Source organism: Ciconia boyciana, chromosome 14, assembly GCF_034638445.1.
Source record: "Ciconia boyciana chromosome 14, ASM3463844v1, whole genome shotgun sequence".
NCBI lineage: Eukaryota > Metazoa > Chordata > Aves > Ciconiiformes > Ciconiidae > Ciconia > Ciconia boyciana.
In genome coordinates, this window is record NC_132947.1 from 7,896,805 (window position 1) to 7,923,364 (window position 26,560).

General features: G+C 41.9%; 1 protein-coding gene across 1 annotated transcript in view; it reads left to right on the forward strand.

Annotated features, from left to right (window-relative positions):
• Window positions 1-12,076: 12,076 nt before the first annotated feature.
• Window positions 12,077-26,560, forward strand: part of BCAS1 (brain enriched myelin associated protein 1) — a 50,696-nt gene continuing 36,212 nt past the window's right edge. Inside the window, exons 1-3 of the mRNA XM_072879459.1 lie at window positions 12,077-12,145; window positions 12,251-12,332; window positions 22,158-22,741. Of these exons, the coding sequence (XP_072735560.1) occupies window positions 12,077-12,145; window positions 12,251-12,332; window positions 22,158-22,741 (735 nt within the window). The remainder of the gene's footprint in view (window positions 12,146-12,250; window positions 12,333-22,157; window positions 22,742-26,560) is intronic.

A 26,560-nucleotide genomic window follows, 5' to 3' on the forward strand; every position in this document is an offset into this window, starting at 1 on the left:
AAATAAAGCTTTAGCTTGTAACAATCAAGAACTTGCTGAGTAATGCGGCAGGGTCACAGAGTTTAACTGAAGTGCGGAGATGGTGATTTCAGAAAGGGAAAGGGGCAGTGCAGGAGCTGGCAGAGGTCACATCTGATATTTCAGTGGAAGCTCATCTCCAGCGGTAGCAATAAAATTATATAATATTCTCATACCTCACAGCCATTCACTGAAATTAATGTTTCCTTAATAATTTAAAGCTTTTATCCCTTCAGTGTACTAAAGTTAGGGTTATCCATGCTTATGTTTTCACTTGACGGAAGTTTAGCAAATCGTATTTTTCCAGGAAGAAAAATTGGCTCCAGCTGTCCTAATCCTGCAGTGACCTAAGGGACCTCTCCTGAGCTGAAGAGGAGTATTAACTCTGCACGCCGCGGCAGCTGCAGGAATTCACAACTGGAGTTGTACGTAGAGTTTTCCCAGATCATGCCCTGTGAGTGTGAAGCATCGAAACAAGGTGCCTAAGAGGCTAGTCAATATTGTTTTGCTGGGAGAAGTCCAAAGGGAAGAAAAGAAAAGAAAATTTGGACATTTTCCTCAGCCCCAAGCCATCAGGGCAGCTGGTGGTGAAATAAAGTTTTACAATCAACCCCATGACAGAAAGGCAGGACTGCCGACACCGCTTCACCTTCATGGCAGTTGGCATCAGGCATTTGCCAAGCCAAAACCTGACTGTGGGGACTTGCCCTCTGCCTGAAAGCCAGCACTTATGCCCAGCTCAGCGCATCCCATCGTCTGCTGGTACAGTCTTAACCTCACGCCCGGCTCCTCCTCAGGACAGAAAAGCATCATAGACATGATCCACATGGGTCAAGCACCCTCTTAAAGATAATTACTTCTCTTACTGCTAATGCTGCTGCAGGTTCATGCTGATTGATTGTGACCCGGCTAGTTTCTCACTAAAGTGAAGAATTAAATACGTGGTCTACAATAAGCCTTTTTTCCCCCACTTTTTCTTTTTAGTAAGGCAAGCTCCTCACATTTTATATTTCAGGCTTGGGAAGGGGAAGAGTGATAGACTGATGGGGGAAGAAAGTCCAGCCAGCAGGCTTCGAAGCTGTGACAGCTGGCGAAAGTTGTGACCCAGCCTTTGCAGAAGCTGTATTAATGAAGTGAAATATTCAACATAGTATTGTTATCATCAGTGCATATTTGATGGAAACATAAAATGCTCATACAGGAGAATAATTGTGGTTCAAATGCCTGTCCCACCCACCAAGGCACTATGTATACAATAACTCTCTGTTTCAATCCTGACACAGTAACCTTTTATCTGTTCTAGAAGCTCCCACATGAAGAAATAGCTGGTATATATTTTGTAATTCTCCCTCTTTAAAAAAATAGTGACAGCAGGAACCTGTTTTTTTGTGATGGGGGAAGGAGAGACAATAACAGATTACCAGTTCCCTTCCTACATCAACACTATGAACCACAGTCAGTGTCTGGAGAAACTAGAGGCTGCAATACATAGTTTGAAAAACCATGTTCAGGCTCTTTCTGGTAAGCAGCACAAGCGAATGTTTCTCATTCAGCATGGTGTTTCAGCTGAAGCGCGTGAGCCAAATTCTGCTTTCACATTAGTGTGAATCTGGAAGGATTCCGCTGGGTTTGGTGGAGTTATTTCAAAGCGAGACCACAGTAACTCAGGCTGCAGCCTCGCTCGCGGTCCCTGCTGAGAGGTATGGGGAGCATGGTAATAATTACTGATGATTCTGCTTCCCTGGAGCTCCCTGCACTGAAGCAATTATTCTCTCCTTTTCAGTACCCATTCAGACTGCATTGGCTAAATACAAGACAGATTCAACAATTAATATGAACTCCATAACAGACACTGGGGAAAACCTACTTGCTGAAAACATAATTCTTCAGTAATCACTAGGACTCACTAACTGTAAAGGAGCCAGAGTCAATAAAGCTTAAAACTTAAGCAGAACTTAAGCAGAAACAGTTTTCCCTGTAACTCTGAGTCAGGCATTCCAGCTTTGGAGGCACATGAGTTCAGATATGCTTTTCTTTGTCTAGTTCAAAACAGCACCTGCTCTCCAAAAGATGGGGATGTTTGCGTTGCTGGTGTGATGTGTCTCAGTCTACCTCTGCACCATCTTTCGAGCTCATGTCTGTCCCAAAGATTATGGATTTCACTCCATGGATCAGGTGTTTAGGAGTGCCAGCATCTTATTTTGGGCTACGTCAGTTGTTGAAGCCCCAGGTCTGTAACATCAGTCACTGCACTGCCTCTGAGTTTCTGGACACCTACTCTGCAGTGGATTCCTGAAGTAACTTATATTGACCTGACAAATCTGAACCTCAGAGGTCTCACTCAGTTTCTTAGAAATGCAAGGTTACATCTGAAGACTAAGAGTTGCTGTGTTGTTTGCCATCTGCCGTCTGCACCGAAGTGTCGGACGGGACAGAGCCTCTCCCTTTCTTCTGCAATTACTGTGCCAGCATGCAAAAGCTCTCATCACTGCCACAACAGCCTACCCAGAAACATGGTATTAAATTATGCATTTGGCCAACATTTTCATTGGGGAAAATTCCCACTGGGATATTCAGATGATATTAAATGTGGTTTGGACGTTCAGATTAAGCTGAAACCACAGAATGGTGGAAAGAGAGATGGTTATGTAGCCCCTGATGGATTTATTGAGTTTCCATGAGAAATGACTCTACATCACCAACTCCATTTACTTTGGTGTCTACTTCCTTCCAGCACTGGCTGGAACCAAATCACCTACTTCAGACTTGCAATCCTGCTGGTTTCCTTGTACCTCAGCCTGCTTCTCTGACCAAAGAAGGCAGAAACATACCCAATTTACCCTTTCCACAGTCTTCTTGGACAGGAATGAAATTGAACTCAACGAACTTGGAATTTTTCACTGTAAATGAAGCATCTTTTATTTCACAACTCATCCCTGTTTATGGCTGTTACTCACCCATCAGTGCGGGGCAATCCCTGCAGACCTCGGAGGCCGGTGTGTCACCTCCCGGGCAGTCAGTCCAAACCTGCCCGGGTGCCAAGGGCAGGCGGGTCCTGCCGGGGACTGGCCTGGCTCTGGGATTTAGGTGGCTCACATGGCTCTCCCTGCTTGGGAACCGGAGTAAATTAAGCAATGCAAATGTTGGGCTGGTTCTCCCTCATCTGAAAGAAGAAGGAAGTCCATGGCTCTCTTCATCCGTCCTCTTGGGACTGAAATGGGAATGGCTGAGTCAAAGCTTCATTTGTATTTTGTCTAAAACTGTCAGAATTTGACTGGAGTTATGCCTAATTTTTTTTTCCTCAGCTCTTCTCCTGCAGTTTCCTTCTCTCAGCTCTCTCTAGTGTTGCTAAGAGTGTATTGCTGCTCATCCCTCCTGCTCTGCTAAATAAAACTTGACCGTAACAGCCAGATGGAAGTCCTCACCTTAAATTAACGTCAGCCCCTGTCAAGACTACATATAGCAAAAGGAGATGCAAATATAGACCAATATTAATCCACTCTTCAATTGTCAGCATTTGAATGGTGTTGGCTCTCATTCTGGACAGTAATAAAAGAAGCTGGCTAATCATATATAATTGTTGGGAGCTCTGTGCCATTAATTAACAGGAAGTTTTATGCAGCTGTCAGATGCACAAGCTGAGCGTTTCCTGCAGGGAAGAAAGATTTATTTGATGGCAGTTTCATTATAGATTTTGGGTAGAAAAAACTGCATTTTGATCACTGAAAAATCATGAAAGAAACACCCAGTTTCCTCTGCTTTGGAGAGGACTCTCCTCTGTGGCCATCGTCCTCCCTCCACTGCCACCCAGCTAAATAATTCCTGAGCACAAGGCAAAACGAAACTCACTGTGTGCACGTCTGGTCTGTCCTTCATGGATACATGGGATGTCTTTGAAATGGCTGTAAAAGAATAATAAAACCGGAGCTGAAATACGCCTCAAAGAATGGATGGATAATTGTCCATTAGGATCACATAACTGGGAAAAATTAAATGGGTATAAACTTTGCTCTGATCTCTCTAATTTAATAAAGTTACACCAGTGTAATCAAGAAGAGCATCTGAGTGACTGCACATCAAATTAGCTCTCAGCATAATTGCACTGATGTTGGAGGAGTCACAGCAGAAAGATATTTCCTCTGATATTTGCTGTAGTTATTTCTGTTGTTGTAAGTGCTGCCAAACCAGGCCAGAGAAGGATGAGCTATGAAGAGGAGGGGAGGGAGAAACGGCTTTGATCTCAACACAAATAGCCTTGATACTGTGGAAAGACACATGGGGACACAGAGTATTCACGTTGCCTGGTTGCAAGTATCCAACTCAGTTGCCAAAATTCAGGGATCGGACTTGAGAGAGAAAGGCACTTCAGGTGGGTGTCACAACAGCCTCCTGATTTATCCAGGTTAACGCAGATGCACAGCACAGCCTATGTAGCATCCAAAGGAGATTTGCCCCCTCACTTAAGCACTTATGTTAAATACCCAAAGCTAGGCAGTGACCTTTTCTTTCAAAAGTATCTAAATTATTCCTGCCTAGTTCAAGTCATGAAGGGGAAAAAATGCTTGGATTAATAATGGCAAACACAGTTCTGTGGAAAATAAAGGAAAGCGTACAAACATCCTTCAGCAATACTACCATCTGTTTGGGGTCAATTCTAAGAACAGCCTTTTTTGAGGAAAAGGAGATTTTTATTCTTATATTCACAGCACACACCATAAGGTGAAGTATATGATAGTCTAAATTATTTTTTTCATGATGCACATCATTAAGTTTTTAAGACTGAATGTGATGACTTTTTAGGAGCAAATAGCTCCATGGAAAGCAAAATATGGTGCAAACATATACTGAATCTTAATGACATTTTCTTAAAGAAATGAAGTATTTCTGGAATGAAATGTTTACATCTTACATTTCAAAATTGTTTCATTATAATAATTAAACCCAAGGAAGAAGACCAAAAAATACAAAAAACAGTGAATAAAAACTAGTCCAGAGTCACTCAATGGGTGACTGGTTTCATAGCCAGCTTGGTATTTTGTACCTTAGCTTGCAGATAAGTTTTGTTGCCACCACCACATGTGCCATCCAGAGACCATTCCCAAAATCAAATTCTTTCTCTGGACAGGATTATGAGACTGAACTTGTGGGGAATCATCCAAGCTTGTAGGCAAAGATTTCCAATATCTAATGTGATAAAATAAGGAAAAAAATTATAAAGCTGCTTGACCTCATGCTTGAAGACCTGAGGGGATCAGAATATCCACTCATCCTCCCATGCACTGCTGAGCTGGTGGACATAATCAGAAGCTCTGTTTTCATGCTTATAGTTTCTTCATCGTCCTCTTAAGCATCTGACACCATTCACAGCCAGAACATCACCCTTGTTACAGATCTGTTTGTTTATCATGGCTAGTAACAGTATTATATTCAAAACCATAAAGCAACACAGAAATAAAAGTGCCATCCGGATGATATGAGCAAGTATACAGGGAAAAAGATTGCGGGGATTGCAATGGTATTCCAGTTTATTTGAATCTTGAGACACATACTGTGCAGAGAACACACTACTTGAAACAAACTGATTAATATATTTGAACACTTTAAGCTGACAATCAAGCGATCTATGTACACCAGGCTTGGATGAAAGGAAGCCTAAAGAGAACTTCTGGGAACCCCTGGCCTTGGGATATTTCATTAATAATTAAGGAGAAGTTGACATGGTGCTTTTAGTATCTTCACATCATTACAGTGTTAACAGCATTGCTGCTGTCGCTCGCCGTGCTTGCGTCACCTTGTAGCAGGAGCTCCAGCCAGTCCCCGAACTGGTTTATGGTATCACCCTGTGTGAGCCTTTCACAACTCTTTGCTATCACTTTCTCAAACTATAAAATAAGGAATTTTTTGTTGGTATTACGACAGTCTGTGGGAACTCCAGTTCCCGAAACCAAGTTCTATTGGCTGAGGTGGTGTGAAAACTCAGAACAAAAAGCCTTTCCCTGCTCCAGACACCTCCAGTCTGAGCGTGGGCTTAGTGATTCATGTAAGGGAGCAGTAAATTGTGACAATAGGTTTAAAATATAAACACTTAGTCAGTTTGCACATTATGGAAGGCTATTAAGATCCAGTTTGACTAGAGCAAACAGTCATTTCATTAAATGTACTTTGGGTTTTTCTGCCATTGTGGGAAAAATCCATATTTGGAAGGGGTTTTTAGGGGTTCAGCACAACATTGTAATTCCCAACAACAGAGCGTCCGTGTTGGGCTGCCGCAAAGTATGCATTTGAACAGGTTTGGGTGGCCAGAACGCTCAAGAACAGAAAATATTTCGCGAAGGGCTGGGAAGGTGGACTACTCCACCCCTCTGCGTGTTTGCAGCCAGTGTTTGTGAGCACTCCATGGGCTGATTATGGGAGGAAGGGGCAGGGGCAGGGGCAGGGGCAGGGGCAGAGCTGCCACGGCTGGGCAAGCAGCACCTCGCCCTGACCAGGTCCGGCTCCCAGCGGCGCTGGGTGCCCCGGCCACCCTCCCCCAGGGAACTCGTGCGGCTGCTGTTGGTTTGGCTTTCCTTGGGTTTTGCTTTTGCTCTTCCTCTGCTGCCGCTTCTGTCCCATGCTTGAGCTTAGTCCTGCATGTGCTCTCATGCTAAATGATCCTGGGAGCTCCTGCAACTGCTTGGCTTTTTTTGTTTGGGCTTTAAAGTGCCTGGTATAAATTTTCCCTTTTGGTGCACTGGCTTTTTCTGCAAAAGGACACAAGAATAAAAAGATCAGCTTTCCGAACAGAGTGTTTCTACCAGCGAGGCTGGGATTGTTCACCTTTGTGGCATTGCTGAACTGTTCCCTCCCTGAATGCCCAGGGTGTGAATGTTTGAACTATTTTGCTTTTCCCATTTGGCTACAATGCAGAGTGGCTGAAAGAATTGTATTAAAAACTGCCCCAAGAGCCTTAAGGACTGTAATTCTGCATGTCCTGGATGCACGGCCAGCTGCCAGGTTGCTGTTCAAATTGTTCTTGGGTGTTTCTTGTTTGCTCTAGGTGAGTCATCTCAATCCTTCCTTCTCCTGTCCCTTCACCACTGTCTATTGTGTGTCCATTTCTCCTCCTTAGCCACTGACAATGCTCAGATGCATTTGTCCCCTGGTTTCATCATACCCAACACGTGTCTGAGTTACCTTTTTCTGCAGGAGAGCAATTGAGAGCTGCACTGAAGGAAGGTAAGGAGACTTTCTAAAACCCTATCCTATTATGAATCCTTCCTTGGCTCCACATGAATCAGAGCAGGAGCTTCTACCTTTCTAGCTGGACACTGGCTGACATGTCCCCATGTTCACCTCTTTTCCAAGAGGCAGGATAAGGGACAGGGACATACTAAAGAGGATCCCGTCCTTGCCTTGCGGCCACAAGGCAGGCTGCTTTTTGCATTAATTAATGCACGGTAGGTCCTTCCTCTGCCTCTGGAATATACGCGCGTTTATTTAAGTCTTTCCCTGCAGAGTGGACGTATCTATAATGAAATGAGATGCAAAGAGAACCAAGTAAAGTTGATTATTTTTTCTGACATTTAAGTGCAACATATGGCAAGTTTTAGTGAGGAATTAATTGCGTACTTTTTATATTAATAGACACTGTGACACAGGCGATTGTAATATTCGAGGTTGGTCAATACATTAGAAAGGTCAGGTTTACCCAGCTTTAGCCAGAGTACACAGTAGATCACGGATTTTGCTGTAATTTTCTCTCGTAGTTTTCAAAGCTTGTACCACTCTGCCAGGGCCAAAACAATGATTTCTGAGAGTGAGAGAAAAAGGCGAACTTTACCAAGCCTTGAGCTCATGCTTGGGGCACACTATGGTTCATATATCGTTAAAAAAAATCTAAAAAATACTTTTTTTTTTTAATGTTTTCTGCATTACAATAGAAGCGGTGAAGCATAATTTGGGAAAGGAACTGTTTCAGAGCTGTGTCTGATCTGGAGGCTGGTGGTTCATGTCCCTTTTTAAACCAGTCGGGCTGCATTCCAGCTGGCCTGAATGAGCCCCCCCACCCGGCGCAGATAATATCCTTGAAACTTAATCGAAAAATCTCTACCTAGCAAGGAAGCCTAAGAATGAGAATGAGCTTACTCCAGTTCCTCTCGACTTCTAAGGGTTTTCTTCTCATTTTGAAAAGTGTTCTTGCATCAGGATCATCTCTTTTCCCCTCTCAGTCCTTGAAAATTGTCTTGTCTCTGTAAAAGTTGTCAAACCTCCCCTCATCAAATACACATCTGGCCAGCAACACCTCCCAGGTCTGGTGGAGGTTTGCTCCATACTCACGGCTTACTACAGAGCCCAGCGCTGTGCTTTTCAGATGTAGAACAAAGGGCACAAATAGGTCCTGCCTGCTGGTTGTACCGCTAATATAGAACCGCGATTAATAACCGAGACATACCAAAACCACCCATGGAGAGACCAAGTCAGCATCCGAAGAGGCCGTGTAGGGCTCACAGCTGCACAGAGGTCCTCAGTGGTTGACAGGGTCTGATTCTGCCCACTAGGAACGAGCGCGTGGCCAGATCCCGAGTGCTCCCCAAGACTGGCGGTTCTCAGGCAAGTCACTGCACACTGGCAGTCCTCAGCACCTTTTGAAAATCTGCTTGCTTGTGTGAGGACTTTAGCTGGGTGCCAAAATGGGGCTTGGCGCTTAGCTTTTGGCAGCCCACGTTCAAAATGGTGGTCTTTGTAAACGCATTGCTGAAAAAAAGGCACCAAATGAGAGCCTTGTGGGAGTCCCTTATTTTTCTGAAAACCTCCTTGGCTCCATATTTAATAATTTTAGCTTCAAGAGAAGGTGTTTCAAATGAGAGAAATATGGATTTGTTCATATAAACCAGAGTCCTGAGCACTTTGGGAAAAGCGCAACCATTTCATGTTAATGACCAAGCTGGAGCTGCTCATTTATACAAATCTAGAGCCGCATATGGGTGCGATCAGATGCAACAGTCTTTGTAGCAGCAATTTCTAGATGCAATGGCAGAAGCGAATAGCTGTGACATTACTTGCTTGGAAACTTGAAACTCTGCAAATTTGATACCATTTTGTATGTGTGTATTACCACTTCTGCTGATACTCAGTTTTGTCTATAGGTGGCAGTGACCTTTCATTTTTTCTTTAAAATAGGGCAGAAGCATACATACATATATATCTTCCTAATTTTACTAAAGGATCTGGGCCAGGACTGCGAGGCTGTGCCGCTGACTGAGCTCTGCACCCAGAGGAATGGCCACAGACTTGTCACCTTTCTTCAGTAGCCACCTTGCCCCAGAGCATGCCAAATGTGTATCTGTAATACTGCCCATACAATGCAAAAATCAGTGCAATACAATAATCAATTACAGTTGCAAGGAGGCAAAAAGTCTGAAGACATATTATATAGGTGTATGGTGGAGAACTGCATTTAGTGTTTTGGGATCATATTCCCAAGAGGGTGATATAGCAGGTTTGCCCTATTTTTAGCAAAAATAGCCTCCAAGCCTTGTCCAGCTTTCTATGAGAAAGCGGGTTTTGGTGAGTGAAAATCTTTAAAAATTCCACATGACCGCTGTGTGTGTTTTATTTCAGTGAGAATTACAAACTTGATTGCAGAGAACGGGTAATCCCTCCTAGAGCAAAATATGCCAGAGATCAGAGCCTATGATCTCTGCTCTGTATCAGTTAAAGATAACTTACCTGACGTGAGTAGAGCTGCATCAACAGGAAACTGGAGTAATTGAGAATCAAGCTACAAATCATTGTCAAAATAAAAAAAAAATAAAGGATTTGCTTCTCTCACTCCCCACAGATATGTACTGATTTTACAGCACATGTGAAAAAGGAAGCACGCAACCTGCAAATATTCCATCCTCTGCTTAAGTTGTCTCCTGGCATAAACCAGGCGGCCTTGTGAATGGAAAACAAAAGTAAATCCTCCAGATTCAACCAGATACTAAATTTACCATCAAGACTAAGCAGTAGGATTTGAATCTTGTTTTCTTCTCTTCCGATAGGATAATGCTTAAAGTTGCTAGGAAACAGAATTACATAGCAAGGACAAGAGGCCATTGTACCTCCATGGGGAGACATTGGCTGTTTTCCACCATAAATCAGAAGTTCTGATTTATAGTGGAAATATCAGCTGAGAAGATAAAACCCCTGTAAAATAACTCTGCACTCTGAAATCAGGGCTCAGTCCCACAGCCACTATTTATGGAGCGATTCTCAGCAGCGCACGACTGCAGTTCATGTTTCAGCATTAGCGGGGGCCGTTCCGTGTCCAGCGCGGCACTAGGCACTTAGCAGAGAACAATAACCATCTCTGGAGAGAGGCCTGGCTTGGATTTCACGTCAGCTAGGATGCAGCATAAAATAGAAGCCAGACCTGGACCATCCCTGTAAAGCAAAGGTTTGTAGGCTGGGGTTAGGAAAAAACCACAACCAGCTTGAGCTCTGTAAACAGTAACTGGAAGCAGACACTTGGGTCTGTGGGCTGAAAGGAGAGCTGCCCCAGTTCTCACATTCAAATTGATTTAGCAAATCAATGAACATAATTTAGCAAAACTACTCTTTTCCTTCTTTTCTCCAACAGCCAAGGGTTGTTTAATTAAAACACTAAAGAAGTTGCTCTCATCCATACCTCTGCAGCTTCACTGATTCATACAAGCATAAACCAGAGCAACAATAAAACAGAAGAGCACTTGGTACCCATGGTGGCTGCGCAGGACATCCAACAGGATGAGCACTGAGGCTGGAGCCAGTGCCAGCCCTCTGCCTTCCTCTCTTTGGAGACCTTCCTCTTTCAAGGTGTGGCTCAGAATAGTTTCTCCTCATTGTTTATTTGTGTAGCTTTAACAGTATATATACATATATATCCTGAGCCAAAGTCAATAGGAACCTTCCTCTTAAATTCAGCCTGGTTTGCCCTTCAACCGTGTTGCAGGGAGTGTGTTTGGCCCCAAAGAATTTACAGTGCTAAAGCACAGCAAGCTCAGAGGGTACATAAATGTATTTTAAATTAGGGGAAAAGAAAAGAAAAGAAAAAAAAACAAAACAAAAAACCCCAACAGGTTTATGTGTACTTGTACATAGGAGAAAGACTAAAATTGAATCAAACACATTGCTCCTGAAACAAAGTTTAAAGAAATCAGAACAGTTTCACTAAGTGTTGAATTATCTAATGACTAATAGTAATTAACTAGCTAAGATTATGCCTGGATTGTAGTCAGAGCTGTGACTCCAGTAGGTATGAATAGAAGAAAGCCATTTTAAACTGACTAGCTTGAGTATCAGTGGTGCCGCACCTCTGGCAACACGAGATGCTCAAAAAACACATTCAGGACCACAGATGAATGCCGCGGTGGCCGGTTCATGTCTTTGACTTGCTGCAGGTACAGTCTTGGCAGTGCTCGAACTAGCCAAGGAAAGGGAACTCAGTTACTCCTGTGAGCTGCAGTCAACTGGTGAAGCTGTCTAGAGCAGGCCAAATACTTCCACAGCCACGGGTGAGAATTTTCCCCAGAGGATTTGTTATACATAACTGCAGGACATACAGGGCCTAATTTTCAGAGTTTACATGCACAATGTCTTTACAGGCTGCCTCTCTTCTCTCTTCTTTTTTTAAAATGAAAACCAAAGAAGAATATAAAACCCCACCAAGCTGCTCTAATTTATTCATATATTTTGGTCTTTTTCACTTTATTCTGCTGCTAACTCCATGTTACTATCTACCGAGTCCTAATGAATGATGCAGGTGTGATCACATCCAGTTTTCCTCAACAAACAAGAAAAGTTTGTTAGTTTGTACCATTTTTGGTGAGCAGCTGTGAGCCCCTCCGCATACGTGGGTTTGAGTGAGTGGTGGGTGCAGAGCGATGACTAGGGCAGGTGCCTGTGGGAAGGCAGGTGGGGCTCCTTAGGAATTCCAACAGGCTGTCAAAGGCTGTCACCATTGGCTGTCTCTTAATCTGAATTAGGCAGTAAATTAATATGAATGAGAAAGAAAGGGTTATTGGGGTTTTTTTTTCCCTTCTACCTTACAGGAACTATGGGGAATACAACGAGTGGCCTAGAGGAAGCTGAAGAAGACAATACGTGCACAGTAAAGAGCTATCAGGTAAGCAAGAGCTGCACGCTCTCATCTTCTCTGGCTATTGCATATTGCAATTTTCAAATCCCATCATGTACCTAGTCCTAAGAACTGTATTATTTGCTATTTCAGGCTCTATCTGAATCTCCTGACAATATTAAAAATGGATCTGTTGTACTTGTTCAGACTCATTCTCCTGCAATGAATGGTGAAGGTATGTACTAGGAAAGGGTGGCATATTTGCACTACTTTTGCCACCAGACAGGCAGAGAGAGGTTTACAGTGGAGCAACAATAAATATTGGTGCATCAAAAGATGAGCCCATGCTTCAGCTCGTACTTGTGAATCAGTATGTGTGGTTTTTCAGAAGCTTGGAAGTTTACAGATAACAAAGAGTAAAATAAGAAAATATTTCCAAAGTCTGCTGGAAGCTGTTTGTTTAATTGTTCTAAGAATTTGATTCTGCATCTGGTCCACAAGAAGTGGTTTTATAGACTGAATATTTTTGTTAGCATGAAGTATTACATGGCAGGAGTGGTTTGGCACTGGTCCCTTTCAGGTTGCTACGCAAACCTCAGGGTGTCCTGTGATAAAAGACCTCTGCTTGGGCTCTGGTGGAAATAGTGCCTCTAACAAGCTTTGGAGGAATCATTGCTGCAAGGAGCACAGACTGGGGCTCTTGAAAGGGGCATAACGCAGCAACGGCACCAAGGCAAGGATCAGTGGCCTGTTAGTGAGGTTTTGTGTTTGTGGGGGACACAATGAGACGTTGTTTTGCAGACTGGAATAAGAGAGCAGTTCATGTGTTGGAAGGGAGAGCAAGTTGTCTTTAAATAATGTCACAGCATCCCTGCTGCTAGCAGGGAGTTACCAGGTGATGTCTTGTGCTTGGATGCCAGATTGAAATATCCACTGGTGTGGAAATTGATAGTTGAGAGGGGATGTAGGACACTATAAAAAAACAAAACAAAACAGAAAAAAACCCAACCCCCCCCCACAAAACAACAGGACTGAATGCATTGAAAAAGTAAACTTATGCACACCAGAAACTAAACTTGTTGAGCTTTGAAATGTTCCCCAACTACTGTGGAGGAGTAACCTTTGCGAGGCAAATGTTTGTGCTGTTGATCAGGCTGCTTTGCTTTGCCAAACCCATTCTCTGGTCACAGTGGGCACAGCCCTGGCACTATACAGAAAATGGGCTGCTATATGGAAAGCCACTATAATTTTCTCTTTATAAAAGACATCAACAATGTGCCCTAGACTTAAGGGTCTATCCCCAAATTGCCTAATAATGATGCCTAAAGATAGGCAGGCTGGAACAGTACAAAGCTTTGCAGAAATGGTGTATCTTGAGACGGACAGAGGAGGTAAAACAGTAATGGGCCAGAAAAATGACTATTGTATTGCTCCAGGTAACACTGACCTGCTTACCAACGAGCTTGGTGTGTCTCACTTGATTTAAGTTTTGTAAGGAGCTTGAGGAGGGTGTTTTCCGGAATATCTGAGGTTGGCACAAGAGGAGTTCACCCTGCTGATCGGGCGTTTTAGCTCCATGACTCTGAGGGGTGCTTACCAAGTGCCCCAGGTTGTTACAATATTGAGTGTAGAAAAGGGTGATGGAATGAGGCAAGCCCAAAAGAAATGTGTTAGTGTAAATTATTTAAAGCCCAGAGTAATATTGTATTAAGGTGACAAAGGGAAAAAGAAGGGAGTAGGAAACTGTTTTGGGGGGACTCTTTTACTGACTGCAATAAGACATTATTTTGAAACATTCTGCATGGACTCAGCCTTCTTGGGGGTGTTTTGAGCAGTTTAACATTAATAAAAGAAAATTTTGCAAAATTCTCTGCAAGCTGGTTACAAAAAATGAAACAACTAAAAATAAAATAAAATCCAGGTCCTAGCTACATGTTCTCATCCACAAGGTTGTAAAGTCTTAGAAACCACCTTTGCATTTTTTTTGTGAAACTATATTTCTGATCCTTTCAGTAGCAATTTCAACAAATGATATGACAGAAATGTGAGCACCTTTTTGTTCATCTAAACATTTCCACCTTGTTCCCTGATTTCTGGTCCTGTATGCTTGGGTAGGTGCATTGCTTTGACTTCAAAGATACAAAACAACTATTTGTTAACAATGAAATATGTATAGAGACTTTTTTTTTTCAGTCCTGTTTGTCATTTAGAAAAAGTGATTGGCTGGGAAAGTACCGTAAGGTGGTAGGCATTATGCCTGCAGTGATGTTGTTATAACAGAATTGCCTCTGGACCTGAGGTTTTGCAGTGAAATGCCACTTCTGATCCTGAGCTGGGCCTGAATGTACCTTTCATATAGAGAAACCTAACTTGCTCTCATTTTAGAGGTAGAAAGGTAGAAGGTAGACCTTCTTGAAGAGAGCAGAGTACGTCTAATCTGCAGTGAGATCTTCATAAAGAAAATTTAACTGTGTCAACTGCCTGTGTTCAAATTCTAGAGAATATAGGGTATAGCACAGTAATTTATAGAGCTAGAGAGATGACAACTGGGAATGCAGCATGGCTGACAACATTATTGCCAAGAGGTCAGGCCTATTTACCAGAATTTATTCAAACTGTGTCACAAGGCTTATGTTGTGACCCTGACCACCTCTCTCCTATTACAGGATGTATTGGATATTACTCAGCTACTGCCAGGGCAACAAGAGCATGGGGGGGGGGGCGATGACTTGTTTCTCTGCACACTAACGAAATAAAATCGATACGCCCCTATTGTATATAACTGTGGGTGTTAGTGTAGAAGTTGAATAGTTGGTGGGGGTATGGGTAAATCACTGCTTAGTAAGTGCATCCCATTTTCAGACCTATTTGGGTGGTGTTCATAGCAGGACAGCAACCGGCTTTTGGCGGGATCGCACCAGTGGCAGGCTGGACCCTGGGCTCCCTGTGGAAAGGTGCCTGTCAGCAGCTGAGCCCCGCTTCCAGTCCTGACATCTGGAAAAGCTGGTGCGAGCTACATGGCCTGAGCCTTAAAAATTTGGGTCCAAGTAGTTTTGAAAAGTTATCTCCACATATTCATGGGCAATTGCTCTCATCCACGGACATGTGTCTCTCCTCACCTTTCAGCACCTCATTAATTTCTCCTTCCACCTCTTGATGGCTTTGGAGCCTTTTTGAGCAGCATTCAGGCAGCACTCATTTGGAGCAGCATTGCTTCAGTTCATATCTCTGCAGATTCAGCCACATTAATTTTACCAGTGTTTTCCTTGCATTGGATTTATTTCTGTTTTCAAAATACAATAAAACCTAGCAATTCTCTCTAATCTCTGTAAGGAAAGAAAATATTATTTTATTATTCATTGTTAAGAGAACCCTCTCAGCCTGTTACATCCAGTTGCAAAATCTAAGCTTAGACAAAAATAATCAAAGCCTGGTATGGAAATATGCAGATGGTACTGATTACAGTTCAGAATCTCTGTTCCATGGCTAATTTCCTAATGCTATCAAGCTATAATAAGTCAGTTTAAACAGCTGCCCACTAGAAACTAAAAGCCTGTAGCTGTGTGTTTCTGCTGGTGTAAACCAGCAGAGTTCTGGGAAGTAAATAAAAGCCAGATGACTTACACTGAAGACCTAGAAAATAAGTGTACATTTTACTCTTTATATAAAAAATTAAGCACATGGCATTGTTTTAGTTAAATGGATTACATAATTAATGTAATTACTACATCAGTTTAAGTAGCAAGTTGAAAAATTGGACTGTCCTGTGTTGATATTACTTGTACTTTAACTTTATTAATGTTTCAAAAGCAGTTAAAATCATTAACTATTTAGATACCACTGAAATCTCACTGCTTTGTGTAATGTAATCAAGGTCTTGGTGAAATAAGTGCAAGTGCTGTTTGGAGACAGAAGTTATTCCTATAGAAAATGTAGTTGATAGCATTTCTAAAATGAAATCATGCAAGCAATAGTACTGTAATCTATTTTACGGTCATAAAGTGAGCACTTCTGGAGAAGACAAAAGAGCTGCAAAAAAGGCAAGTGAAGCAAGAGGATTTTATTGATAGTGTTAGATGTATGTTTGTGGTCTTTGTCTTGTTAGTTTGCATTTCTGTGATTGCCCGTGATCTGACCATGTGCTGTGCATTAAATGGTATAGTTGATAAATGAGTCTATGAAATCTAGATCTGCTAATATAATGAAAAAAAGAATCCATAGAGTTAACTTAATATGGCCAAAGGAAGTAATGTTATTTGGAAGAGCCCTGTCACCATCTGCTTCACATCTGGGTGAGCAGATTGGTGACTGGTTCCCTACATTTGCTGCTTCTGCTCAAACAGCCTGACAGATGTGTGGACTTAAGGATTCTTTCCATGACTTGCCTTTCCTGCTCCTATTGATTATCAGGGCTGCAGACATTGCACAGAGTGCTAGCATCCACGTTCTCCTCCTGTAATGTCATTTAAATAGTAGTGGTGCCCTTACTGCTACATCATGACATGTTGCTTTGCAAGCAAAAGGACAGCAAACTTCAGCCTGACTTTTTCCTAATGTTTTGTGTTGGCCTTTTTGAACTTTAAGTAATGTAAGTACTTGGGGGACAACAGGTAAAGGGAAGAAGGCCAGAATTAAAAGCTGTATATCTCTGAGATTTGTACTACATAGAGCAGAAATGTATCAGGAGGACAAAATGGGAAAAATTTTGTTTGTATTGGGTGGCAATTACATGCAGATTAAAACAATGATTTGCTCATAAAAAGAAAGATTACACAAGGAAGAAAAGTTCAGTTAAGATGCTACTCCTTTGTTCCAGAGGATAAATCTGATTCAGCAAATTCTGCTACTAGCCAGTATCTAACAGAAATGGGTGTATTGCAATAACTCGGTGTGCTTGTAAGGTGGGAAACTTAATGTTGGTTTTGTTTTTTTTTTTTTTAAAGAATGATCATTACTATTCTTGCTGCTAGCTTCTTTTCCCCTATTTCCATTAATTTCAGTAGATCTGTTACGTAAATAACAATGCTAGTTAACTTAGTGAAACAAAATTATTCTTAGAGCATAAATGTCCTGTCAACTTTATTTGCATGGAATAGTTGAGCAAGATAAAAAAGAAAAAACATTCTAATATTCTTTTCAAAGAAAGGGGGAAAATGTCTTATTTTGGAATTCTCTAATGCTTCTGAAAACTCAGAAGCATTACATGTACATATGGCTTATATATCATTATGATACCAACTCAGTTCTAAATAACGGAAGAAAAAATTAACCTACACGATATCTATAAAATATATCAGAAATGTAAATTAGAAAATTCACTCTTTGTTGCTAGGTATTTAGATTTTTAAGCCTAGTATTTGCTGCAGTAATTCATTCAGGGCTATTATAACCCATTGTGCTGGTCTACACTGATGGACTTCTTAGTGCCAAATGTTGCCTTGTAGCTCTTAATGGTTCCTTCATGGCCATTAAAATCTATTGTCTCCATGATTATCTGAACGCCAGGGAACAAGATAATGCTGTGGTACTATAATTACATTGCTAAGCAAAATATCTGTTTGTAACTGGCTTGTATTCAAAATAGTCACAGATACTAAAACCGTATTTGTAGCTCATGACTTCCTCAGTTTGGTTTCAAAAAAACCTGATTGTTTTCTGTTGTCAAAAGCAACAACATCAGAAAACATTTTCTCCTAGCATTTATTTTATGGCATGTTCACATGTTAGTGGCCTACAGGAGGAGACATCTATGCTGAAGACCTTGCCAATTCAAGTTGTTCCTCATTCAACAGCTAAAAATTACTTGCACTATGAAAGAGTTAGTAGGATAAGTGATAGGAGGTGAGAAGCTGCCAATGTAAAACATCACAGGACTTTAATTTATATGTTCCCTACGTGTAAGTATTAGCCATGAGGGTGCATATAACTACTGGAACCAGGCTAACAATCAAAGGCTAAGGAAAGGGGCATGTTTGAAGAAAGCATCTGAAGGATTTACCTTGGGCAAATTGAGCATCAAAAATAGATGCCTACATAGTACATGGCTTCGGCTGCTGCCAGGAATAAAAAGAGCAAACTAAGCTTCAGAGAAGATAAGGTTATGGTGGAGGAGGGGGGAAGGCAATCTGGAAGCGCTGGACAGAATTGCTTTTGGTCCCACTTGAGGGAGTTTGGCTGCCATCTGTTATGTGCACCAGGCTGAAGTCTGGTTATATTCCCACTGATTAGCAAAAGCAAATCAGCTGACAAAACCTTGGGCAGCCTTTTTGTTTATGTTGGACTGGCGGCTCTGGACTTCCTTTCATGTCAGTCACATCCTCAGGATTCCTGCCCACAATGGCCGTTCCCTCTGGTCGAAGGCTGCATCTTGGTCGCAAACACATGTGAAATAGGTGCTTTGCTGCAGGCACTCTACACGGATGCTTTCTGAGCTCTGCTGCCTGCCTGTGGGGTTCTGGGTCCATTAGGTCCCATAATGAACAGAATTAATTCCATACCTATATGGTCAGTTTTGCAGCTCGCGTGGTCAACTTAAAGCCTGTGCTCGTCTTAAGGCTTTGTCCATTATTGCTAGCTCTGTCTATTAAAACCTAAGCACTTCTTCAAATTCAGTGCTAATTCTGGGTCCCATTCTGTGTCGGCAAACACAGTACTGTTCGTCATCCTCACCCTATGGAAGTGCTTAAAATGCTAAAGTCAGGATCCAAAAGGAAGGGGGAGAAAGTCTGTCAGCAATTACTTCTGAGCAGGGAAATGGTATTGACCATGGCACTAACCATTATTCTTCTCTGTACGGTTTTTCTTATAAGTCCAGGAAAAAATATCAGTCTAATCTAGCAAATTTCAGAAAAAATATTCATATTTTGAGTGTGTTCTTACAGAAGAGGGATTTTGTGCAGATATAGTATTGCTTTTTAACATATCCTGATGAAGTGAAGGGAAAGGAAGGACAAATCTTCTGTAGTGTGACTGTCTTTTGTTAAATACTTGAAAGGAAAAAGCCTGTGTAGTAGAAGTATGAAACACAATCTCACAGCAGTGCTGTAAATTGTATATTGATTTTAGCTTCAGAGCACTTATTAATCTCATTCAGAGTGAGCAGCTTTGATCTCCTTGCAGACCTGGCCTAGAATTTGGGAGGTTTTGCTTCTATTCCTAATCCTGCCTCTGGATTGTAGAACAATTTTGGAAAGAATGGCACTTGTGTCTCTTTAAAAACAAAAATATCATGCAATTTTCATCCAAATACTGCAATTTCAAAGCCTTTCTCCTTCACGGTTTGCTGTGAATATGGCCTGAGTCAAACTTCTGTTCAGCCCACCACAGTAGTGTCTCCTCTCTGGTGGTGGGATCTGCTTTGCCTGGTGTCTGAGCAGACTTTCCCCGAAACAGTTTGAACTGTTTTGACACAAGAGACACACTGCAGAGCTCATGCCGGTGATATTTTCCAGGTCTTTCATTCCTTCCATGATAATTAGAGATAAAAGGAGCTTGATAGGTTCATGAGCTACTTTTTGTTTGGTTGGTTTTCTTAATGATGAGCTTATATTCCTATTTTTATACTAAAGACAGTTTTCCTGTGTTTCATTTTTTATCTGTTACACAAAGCAGAAGTTCAGCATCTATTACAATTATTTTCCAGTGGATATTGTTTCTGCTTTCTTTAGCTGGGGAAGGGTTTGCTTTTTGCTTCCTTCCCAAGTTTCCAACTATAATTAGAAGTTAGTGCTTTAGTTCTTTTTCATATAGTACTACAGGAGGCTCAGGAAACTGTAACTGATAGTTAGTGGCCCTGACTGAACAGCTGAAGAGGTGGTTGAGTAGCTAGTTATTTGTACCTTTTCTTTGCGTGTCAGTATGTTGCAACAGCTGGTTACGAAATATTGCAGAAGAATATTACTGGCAAAGGATTCTTGCCAGTGTGAGTTATTTTCTTACATGAATAGTAACAGAGAGAATCCAGGGAAAGAAATTGTCTCTATTAGAGTGTCCATGATGGAGTGAAATTCTATTTACCTGGACAGAACAGGTTGTACTGAGGTGCTCCAGCCCCTCTGCGTGCTTGCATATGCCCAAAACACAATAAGAGAGCAAATGTCAGATAAAAATTTTAGAAGCAGAGAAGTTAGGAGCCAGCTCCCTGGCAGCTGGTAAAATGCTGGCCGCAGTTGTGAATCCTGCCACCGCAGCCCTCGCTTTGTTAGCTGCTGCCTCCGCTCCCGGCAAGCGTTTCAGTAAAGTCACTTGAGATTCACACCGGCATGCTGGCACTCGCCGGCACTTCTCATCTCTTGGGTTTATGGAAGCTCCTACCTCCTGCTAGTCGGGACCAACCCTGAACTGTGAAACAAGGGTCCCGTGGGGACTCTCGGTCACCAAGTTAAGGCTGTGGGGCAGGGGGTGTCACGGCTGGATGCTGGGGCTCTGTTCCCCTCCTGCATTTTCCCAGGGACATGACCAGGGTCCCTGGGCACTGCTGCAGGAGGACCGTATCAAATGGATACAGACACAACTTATACAGTGCCTGCTGATGCTTGCGTGTTATTATGCAAAATCCTTCTGGGGGGGGGGTGGTGGTGGTGGAAAGTTGTGGTAATGTTGCTGTGAAAAGCTAAGGGGTAGTTTTGAAAGCTGTGATCTCAAAATGTTCTGCTTTCCTTATCTTAAAAAGCAATCTAAAAAATGAAGCTGAACACTGAAGATCTGTACTGTGGAAGACAGACATTTTAGTCAGGTTTTGTTGGTATCTGGGGTTTTATTTCTGTTAGAGTAAAATGTGAAGGGCATAATATTGACTAGACTATCACAATTATCATTTGAAATCATTTCAATTTTACACTGAAACTGACAATTTTAATTCTAATTTAGCAAGTCAGTTTGAGACTGTCAATTTTTCATAGTTACAATTTAGTAGATCTAAATTCATCCTTTAAAACTGTGGCAATGATTGACAGGGAAATCAGATATATATTCTAGTCGAAGTAGGGAAGAGAAGCTCAAGCTGAGGGGGAGCTGTAAGGTTTACCTCTCGACGTCTCCTCTTGTTTATTGGGGTTGCACACCACATAATCTGTGATTCAGTCTCCCATCCACAGAACAGATACAAGGAAGATTTTTTTTTGTCTCTTGTTTCTTTTGTCTTCTGTAAAGCAGGAGCCTTCTCTTCCTGGCTACATATACAGTATTAGGGATTTTCACCTCAGCTGTATTATCAAAGTGCCATTGTAATATAAAATCATAAAATATACTTTTAAGATGAAAGATTTTTTCACATCTAAAGTGTGATGGCCATGTGTGCACAAGGGGGAATTATTTGTGAGAATTTGGGGGGGGAAATGTGATTAAGAGCCATATTGTTTGTGGGTAAAAAGAAATGTAAGGATAAGAAGCCTGGCTCAGATGTGATTTATAAGTATTCAAATCAGGCTTAAACTAACCTACAGACAATAGAGGAGAAGTGCAAGTAGAAACTGCACTATGGAGAGAAGGCAGCAAGGCAAGGAACAGCGTTGGAAAAATTAATGAAATAAGTTATGGCTGCAAAGCCCTGCGGGGAGTTTGGCAAGCCAGGAAACAAAATCAGTTCTTGGAGTTTCCATTCTTTTTTTCCCATTTAGCTTTGACAGAGGAAAGTGTAATATGTTAATATATAACTTTGTCTCAAGTTTTATTGGGTTTTTTTGCATACCACTTCTTTAATTTTAATCGGAAAGTCAAATATCCTCAGCATGTCCACTGGGCCAAGCAGTCAAAAACCTGGGCCGTTATCTGACTTTGGCAGCTGAGAGGGGGCTGTGGAGAACATAAAATTTGCACCGACTTCAATGAGGATTGACAGGAAAGCAAATCAGGTGGGCAGGTCTGATAGATGAGCGGCAGCTCGTATTTAGCACAGGAAGACAACAGGGTCTCTAAACAAGCTGCACGCTGTGTGGTCCTCCCCGCGGCTCCACGTTTCAGAATTAGTTTATTAAAGAGCGAGGTCACCATGATTAATTGTGCAACCAGTATAACTTCTTTGCTGCGCTGGATAATTACTGTTTTATGCTTCTGTTTGTAGTGGATGCAAAGGCAAGTGTTGCACGGGATAATGTGGCCGTTTCTTCTCCGAAGACAATGGAGCAGAGCCCCGTTCCCGACGCGGGCGGGCAGAGTCTCGGGAGCGCTGCCAGGAGAGCTCTGCCATCTGCTAAATCCCGCTCTGTCTTTGGGTTTTCATGGTCTGTACCAGGGCGTACTGAAGATCCAGCTACAGATTCATCAGTTGGATCGGCAAAACTTGATGTCAGCTCAGAGGCGCCCGGATTGAACAAAGCACCAAGTGACAGCACGGAGGTTCCCGCAGCAGCTGCGCGGGAGGAAGGCGCACATAAAAACCTGACCCGGGCCCCGCCGGCAGCATCGCTTTGTGACATCGATCTCGCGGCATCGGTGACACCTGAGGGAGATGATGTGGCTGCCTCAAAGCCAAAACAAGTAACCTTCTTTGACAGGATCTTCAAACTGGAGAAGGGAAAGGAAAAGAGTAAAACGCGAATTGATACCCAGGAGGAAAGGCAGACTTCAGACCTTCCTGACGGGCACTTCACAGCGCAAGAGGCTGCTGGATTACAGAGCACATCAAACAATGTCCCACAGGGGAAGGCAAGTGCTTGAGTAGGAATATCCATTTCGCTCTTAATGAAACTTCTTAGGAATATTAACAGCGCAGGACACCTTGATGTCATGATGGCTGTGTGAATGAATCGGTGTTGCTCTTAAAGTTATTGCAGGCAATCACGTGCAGGGGTGGCTGAATAGAGGCACGGGAGAAGAACCTATGGCAGAGTGGTAATAGCTCTGATGTCCGCCTCATGACTAAATGCTGGCATCTGACCTCGAGTTTAAATTCCTTTATTTCTCTGAAAGGTTTGGGTGAGATAGCTGTGTTCATGCTCCAGTTGCCAGGATGATGAACAGCAGCCAGCTACAAATGAAAGCAAAAATACCTGAAAGTAAAATTGTTTCTTATGCTTTAGGAGCTTGGAGTTTGACACTGGATGGTTTTAAAGAAGTTTTTTAGGAAGTCTTGTGCCATTCTTAAAATAGTCACTCTTCTTGAGCAATAGCTGCTTGTTGCATACGCTACATACCACAATAAGGAATATGCAGTAGCAATTTTTGCACTCTTAGCTATTGTGATTTTTAGTCAAGGGAACATGGTTCCTTTAGAATTGATTTTACAGGATGAGAATGTGATATAAGAAATTAAGTAACTTATCTGAGAGAGCACACTAATCAAAGAAAGGAGCTGAAAACAGACATAAGTTTAGATTTTACACTTCCTGCGAAGTTTTATATCAGCAGATATTATAGGAGTAATGTTCAGGTAATTAACTACTGAAAAGGGTCCATCCCCTGGATGGGGATAAGTGGCATAACTCTTATTAGCTCCGCTGGAGAGGTGCCAGTATACACTAATTAGTGATCTAGCGCAAATCCTGTCCAATGTCAGGAACAGGAGGGAGAAACGAGCTGCCTGGCCCCCTCATCAGAATCCATGTGTAAATGCCATTTTAATAGCAACTGCTTTTATTGGCCTAGTTCAGGCTTACAAATAAGACTGCTGTATCATCGCTAATGCTTTGAATAGTGTTGAACATAGTTCACAAGATGCTCACTGCTTGCACTGATGGCATTGCAGGTTGTCCCCAAAAGTCTCTTCAATTTCTGTTCTTCTACCTTGTCTTCTCTATTTTATGCCTCCTCAAATGTGAAGATAGCATTTCTTGTATAAACTTATAAATTGTAATATTTTTTCTGAAGAGTCATTTGTAAGACTGAACAGTTGCATTTTTGACCACTGCCCTTCAAAAGTGGCACTTGTCTGTAGTATTTCAGACAGCTATATATGCGCATTTAAAGAATCAGTAGTCTCAACCTAGCAGAATATAAAGTCATTTACTACAGAAACAGAACAGGGTGAATAATTCAGAATGAATAATCTATTCAGTGTGTACTGGCACTTCTGTTTGTAGCTTATAAGACTGAAGCTTTTCAACACTGTAAATTCCTGCAGATATTTTTTACTAATACACACAAAGAATAAGTTTTGCCTATGGCTCGCAAGAATTGTTACTTTTACAATCAAATGCAAAGTTCATAATTTCCTATTTTGCTGTGATTGCAAACGACAGAGTGTGAAAGGTCACAGCTGGTGCTGTTGAAGTAGTACAGTGTGAAACTCTGTAATGAAATAACAATCTGAAGTAGCTTTAACCAGAAGTCAGAGTTAAACATTTGCTGGTAGCAAATAGTCATGTTGGGAAAGCTCAATTAAGCAAAGGTTTGTAATGAGCAACCATTAGGGGACAGAACAAAATCTAAATCTTATTCTGTCCCTTCAAACAGATACTAGAAGCACTGTTCATTGAGATTAAGCTTTTTTATATCAATAATGCCTAGCTTTCTTATTAATTTTGAATTCTGTTCCAGTCTTCAGCTTATACCTATCTACATACTGAACCTCAGTAACGGGAATAATCTGGAAATGCCAGGCGCTCATCAGCTGTAGGTTATGTTTGTGCGTGTAAGTGTTTGCAGGACCCTAGCCCACAGAGCAGCTTTCTGGGGCCTGCTTGAGGACAGGTCTCCTCTTTAACAGAAGTGCCTGTATGTCTTTTATACGTGTGCTTAAAGCTGTACCTCTGAAAATCTTTGAGGACTCACAAAATCGGGGTTCAAATTGCTCAGCGTAAATGAGTGGCAGAACTGTATCACAGGGAAGAGTGAAATTTTAACCTTACCCTTGAATGTCTGGACTATAATTTTTGCCTTTCATTCTTCAGATATGAAAAGGAGTATATGTTGGAGGCAGAGAGGAGTTAAGGACTTTTTCTGGGAAAAATAGATCAACTAAACACTTCTGATATGTTGCCAAACTTACTTTAACTCCATTTCTAAAACAAAGGCTGTGGCTCTGCCTTGCAGCACAGTTGCCTTCTGTTCCCTCTAAAGTTGCTAGTTCTCATGTAGGATGGGAGAATGACCAAGCCTAATTTAATTGCTGTTACTGTAGTAACTACAAACTGTTACCAAATAATTGTACTAAAAATCCAGATATTGCTGCCAACGGTTTCTTTTTTTCTTTTTTGGTGGATTATGACTTGTAGTATCTGTAAAAGCTAAAAGCAAAGTTTCCCTGAATTGAGTGCCAACACAAAACAAACAGCATTGCTGGTAAGTAAGAGAGAGGCTCCACAGTTGTAGCTTAAGAGCTGCACAAACATTCTGTGTTTGGTGAACCACTCTTTATTTTTGTGGTCTACAAAACTACATTCAGAACACAGCATAATTAAAACAAGGACAGAATTCATGAATTCATGAAGCATTTACTATGTAAGCCAAAGAAAAGATAAATTATATGCCTGAAATGTTTCACTGAGCCATGATTCATACAAACAAAAGTGCTGGCAGGAATACATTCTTTTGATATGTTTTTCTAATGACTGAACCGAAACGACAGTATAAGTATTTAAGGTGTTTATTACCCCCAAATTTGGCTCCTCAAAGAAATGAATTGAACACTTACATAGTATCTGTTAACTTCTAACACTGACTTTCTTCTGTTATTTCTAGAGTTTTCTTTCATTATTTGCCTCCAGGGCTTTCTGCAGCATATTATGCAGTGAGCTGCTACAGAGGGTTTTGTGGTTATTTGGCTATGGCTCTGACAATGTGATATTGTAGGACTCCACATTATCTCTCCCTGATTTATATGCTGATGACCTGAGTCTGTGCTTCTTCCTACAGCAGTATTCCCATGAAAGCACAAGATGGATCACAGCATCTATCTAAGTCCAGATTCGAGTTGTATCTCGGCAGCTAACGGCAGTCTTGGCTCGGGAATCCTGGAGCAGGGCTCCTGGTGCAGCAGTGGGTCATTACGGGGCCCGTTTGTGCTCTGCAAGTCGGAGTTCAGGGATTTTTGGATGGCATTGTGCCTCAAGCTCTGCACAGTCCATAATAGCTTTCACTTCTGCAGGGCAAAGCTGGCTTTAGCGGGGAGATACCCTGGCACAGCTAGTGCTGCCAGTAGCGGTACCTGTCCCCTCTGCAGTTGTCCCAGGTGGTAGCTGCTGCTGGTGACAGCTGTTTGCTGCAGTGCTTGGCAAAAAGATCCCTTCCTCCTAAACAGAGTGCAGCCCAACACCAGAGCTTGGGCTTGTGTGTGTGTAAAAAAAAAAAAAAAAAAAAAAACCAAAAAAAAAAAAAACCCGTTTGCTGATTTTTGTTTGATAACATCAAGTAGTAAAGAGTTTGATAGCATCAAGTACTTCAGTTATGAAGCTAGTTTTGTTTAGCAACATATCTTCTGCCTCCTGCTTCTTTGGTCTCTTGCCTCATGCCTTTGTTGCCCCTTTAATATCTGAAATAGAGCCAGCATTTTTCATATGACCCGAGCTCTTTAGATGGCATCCCTGG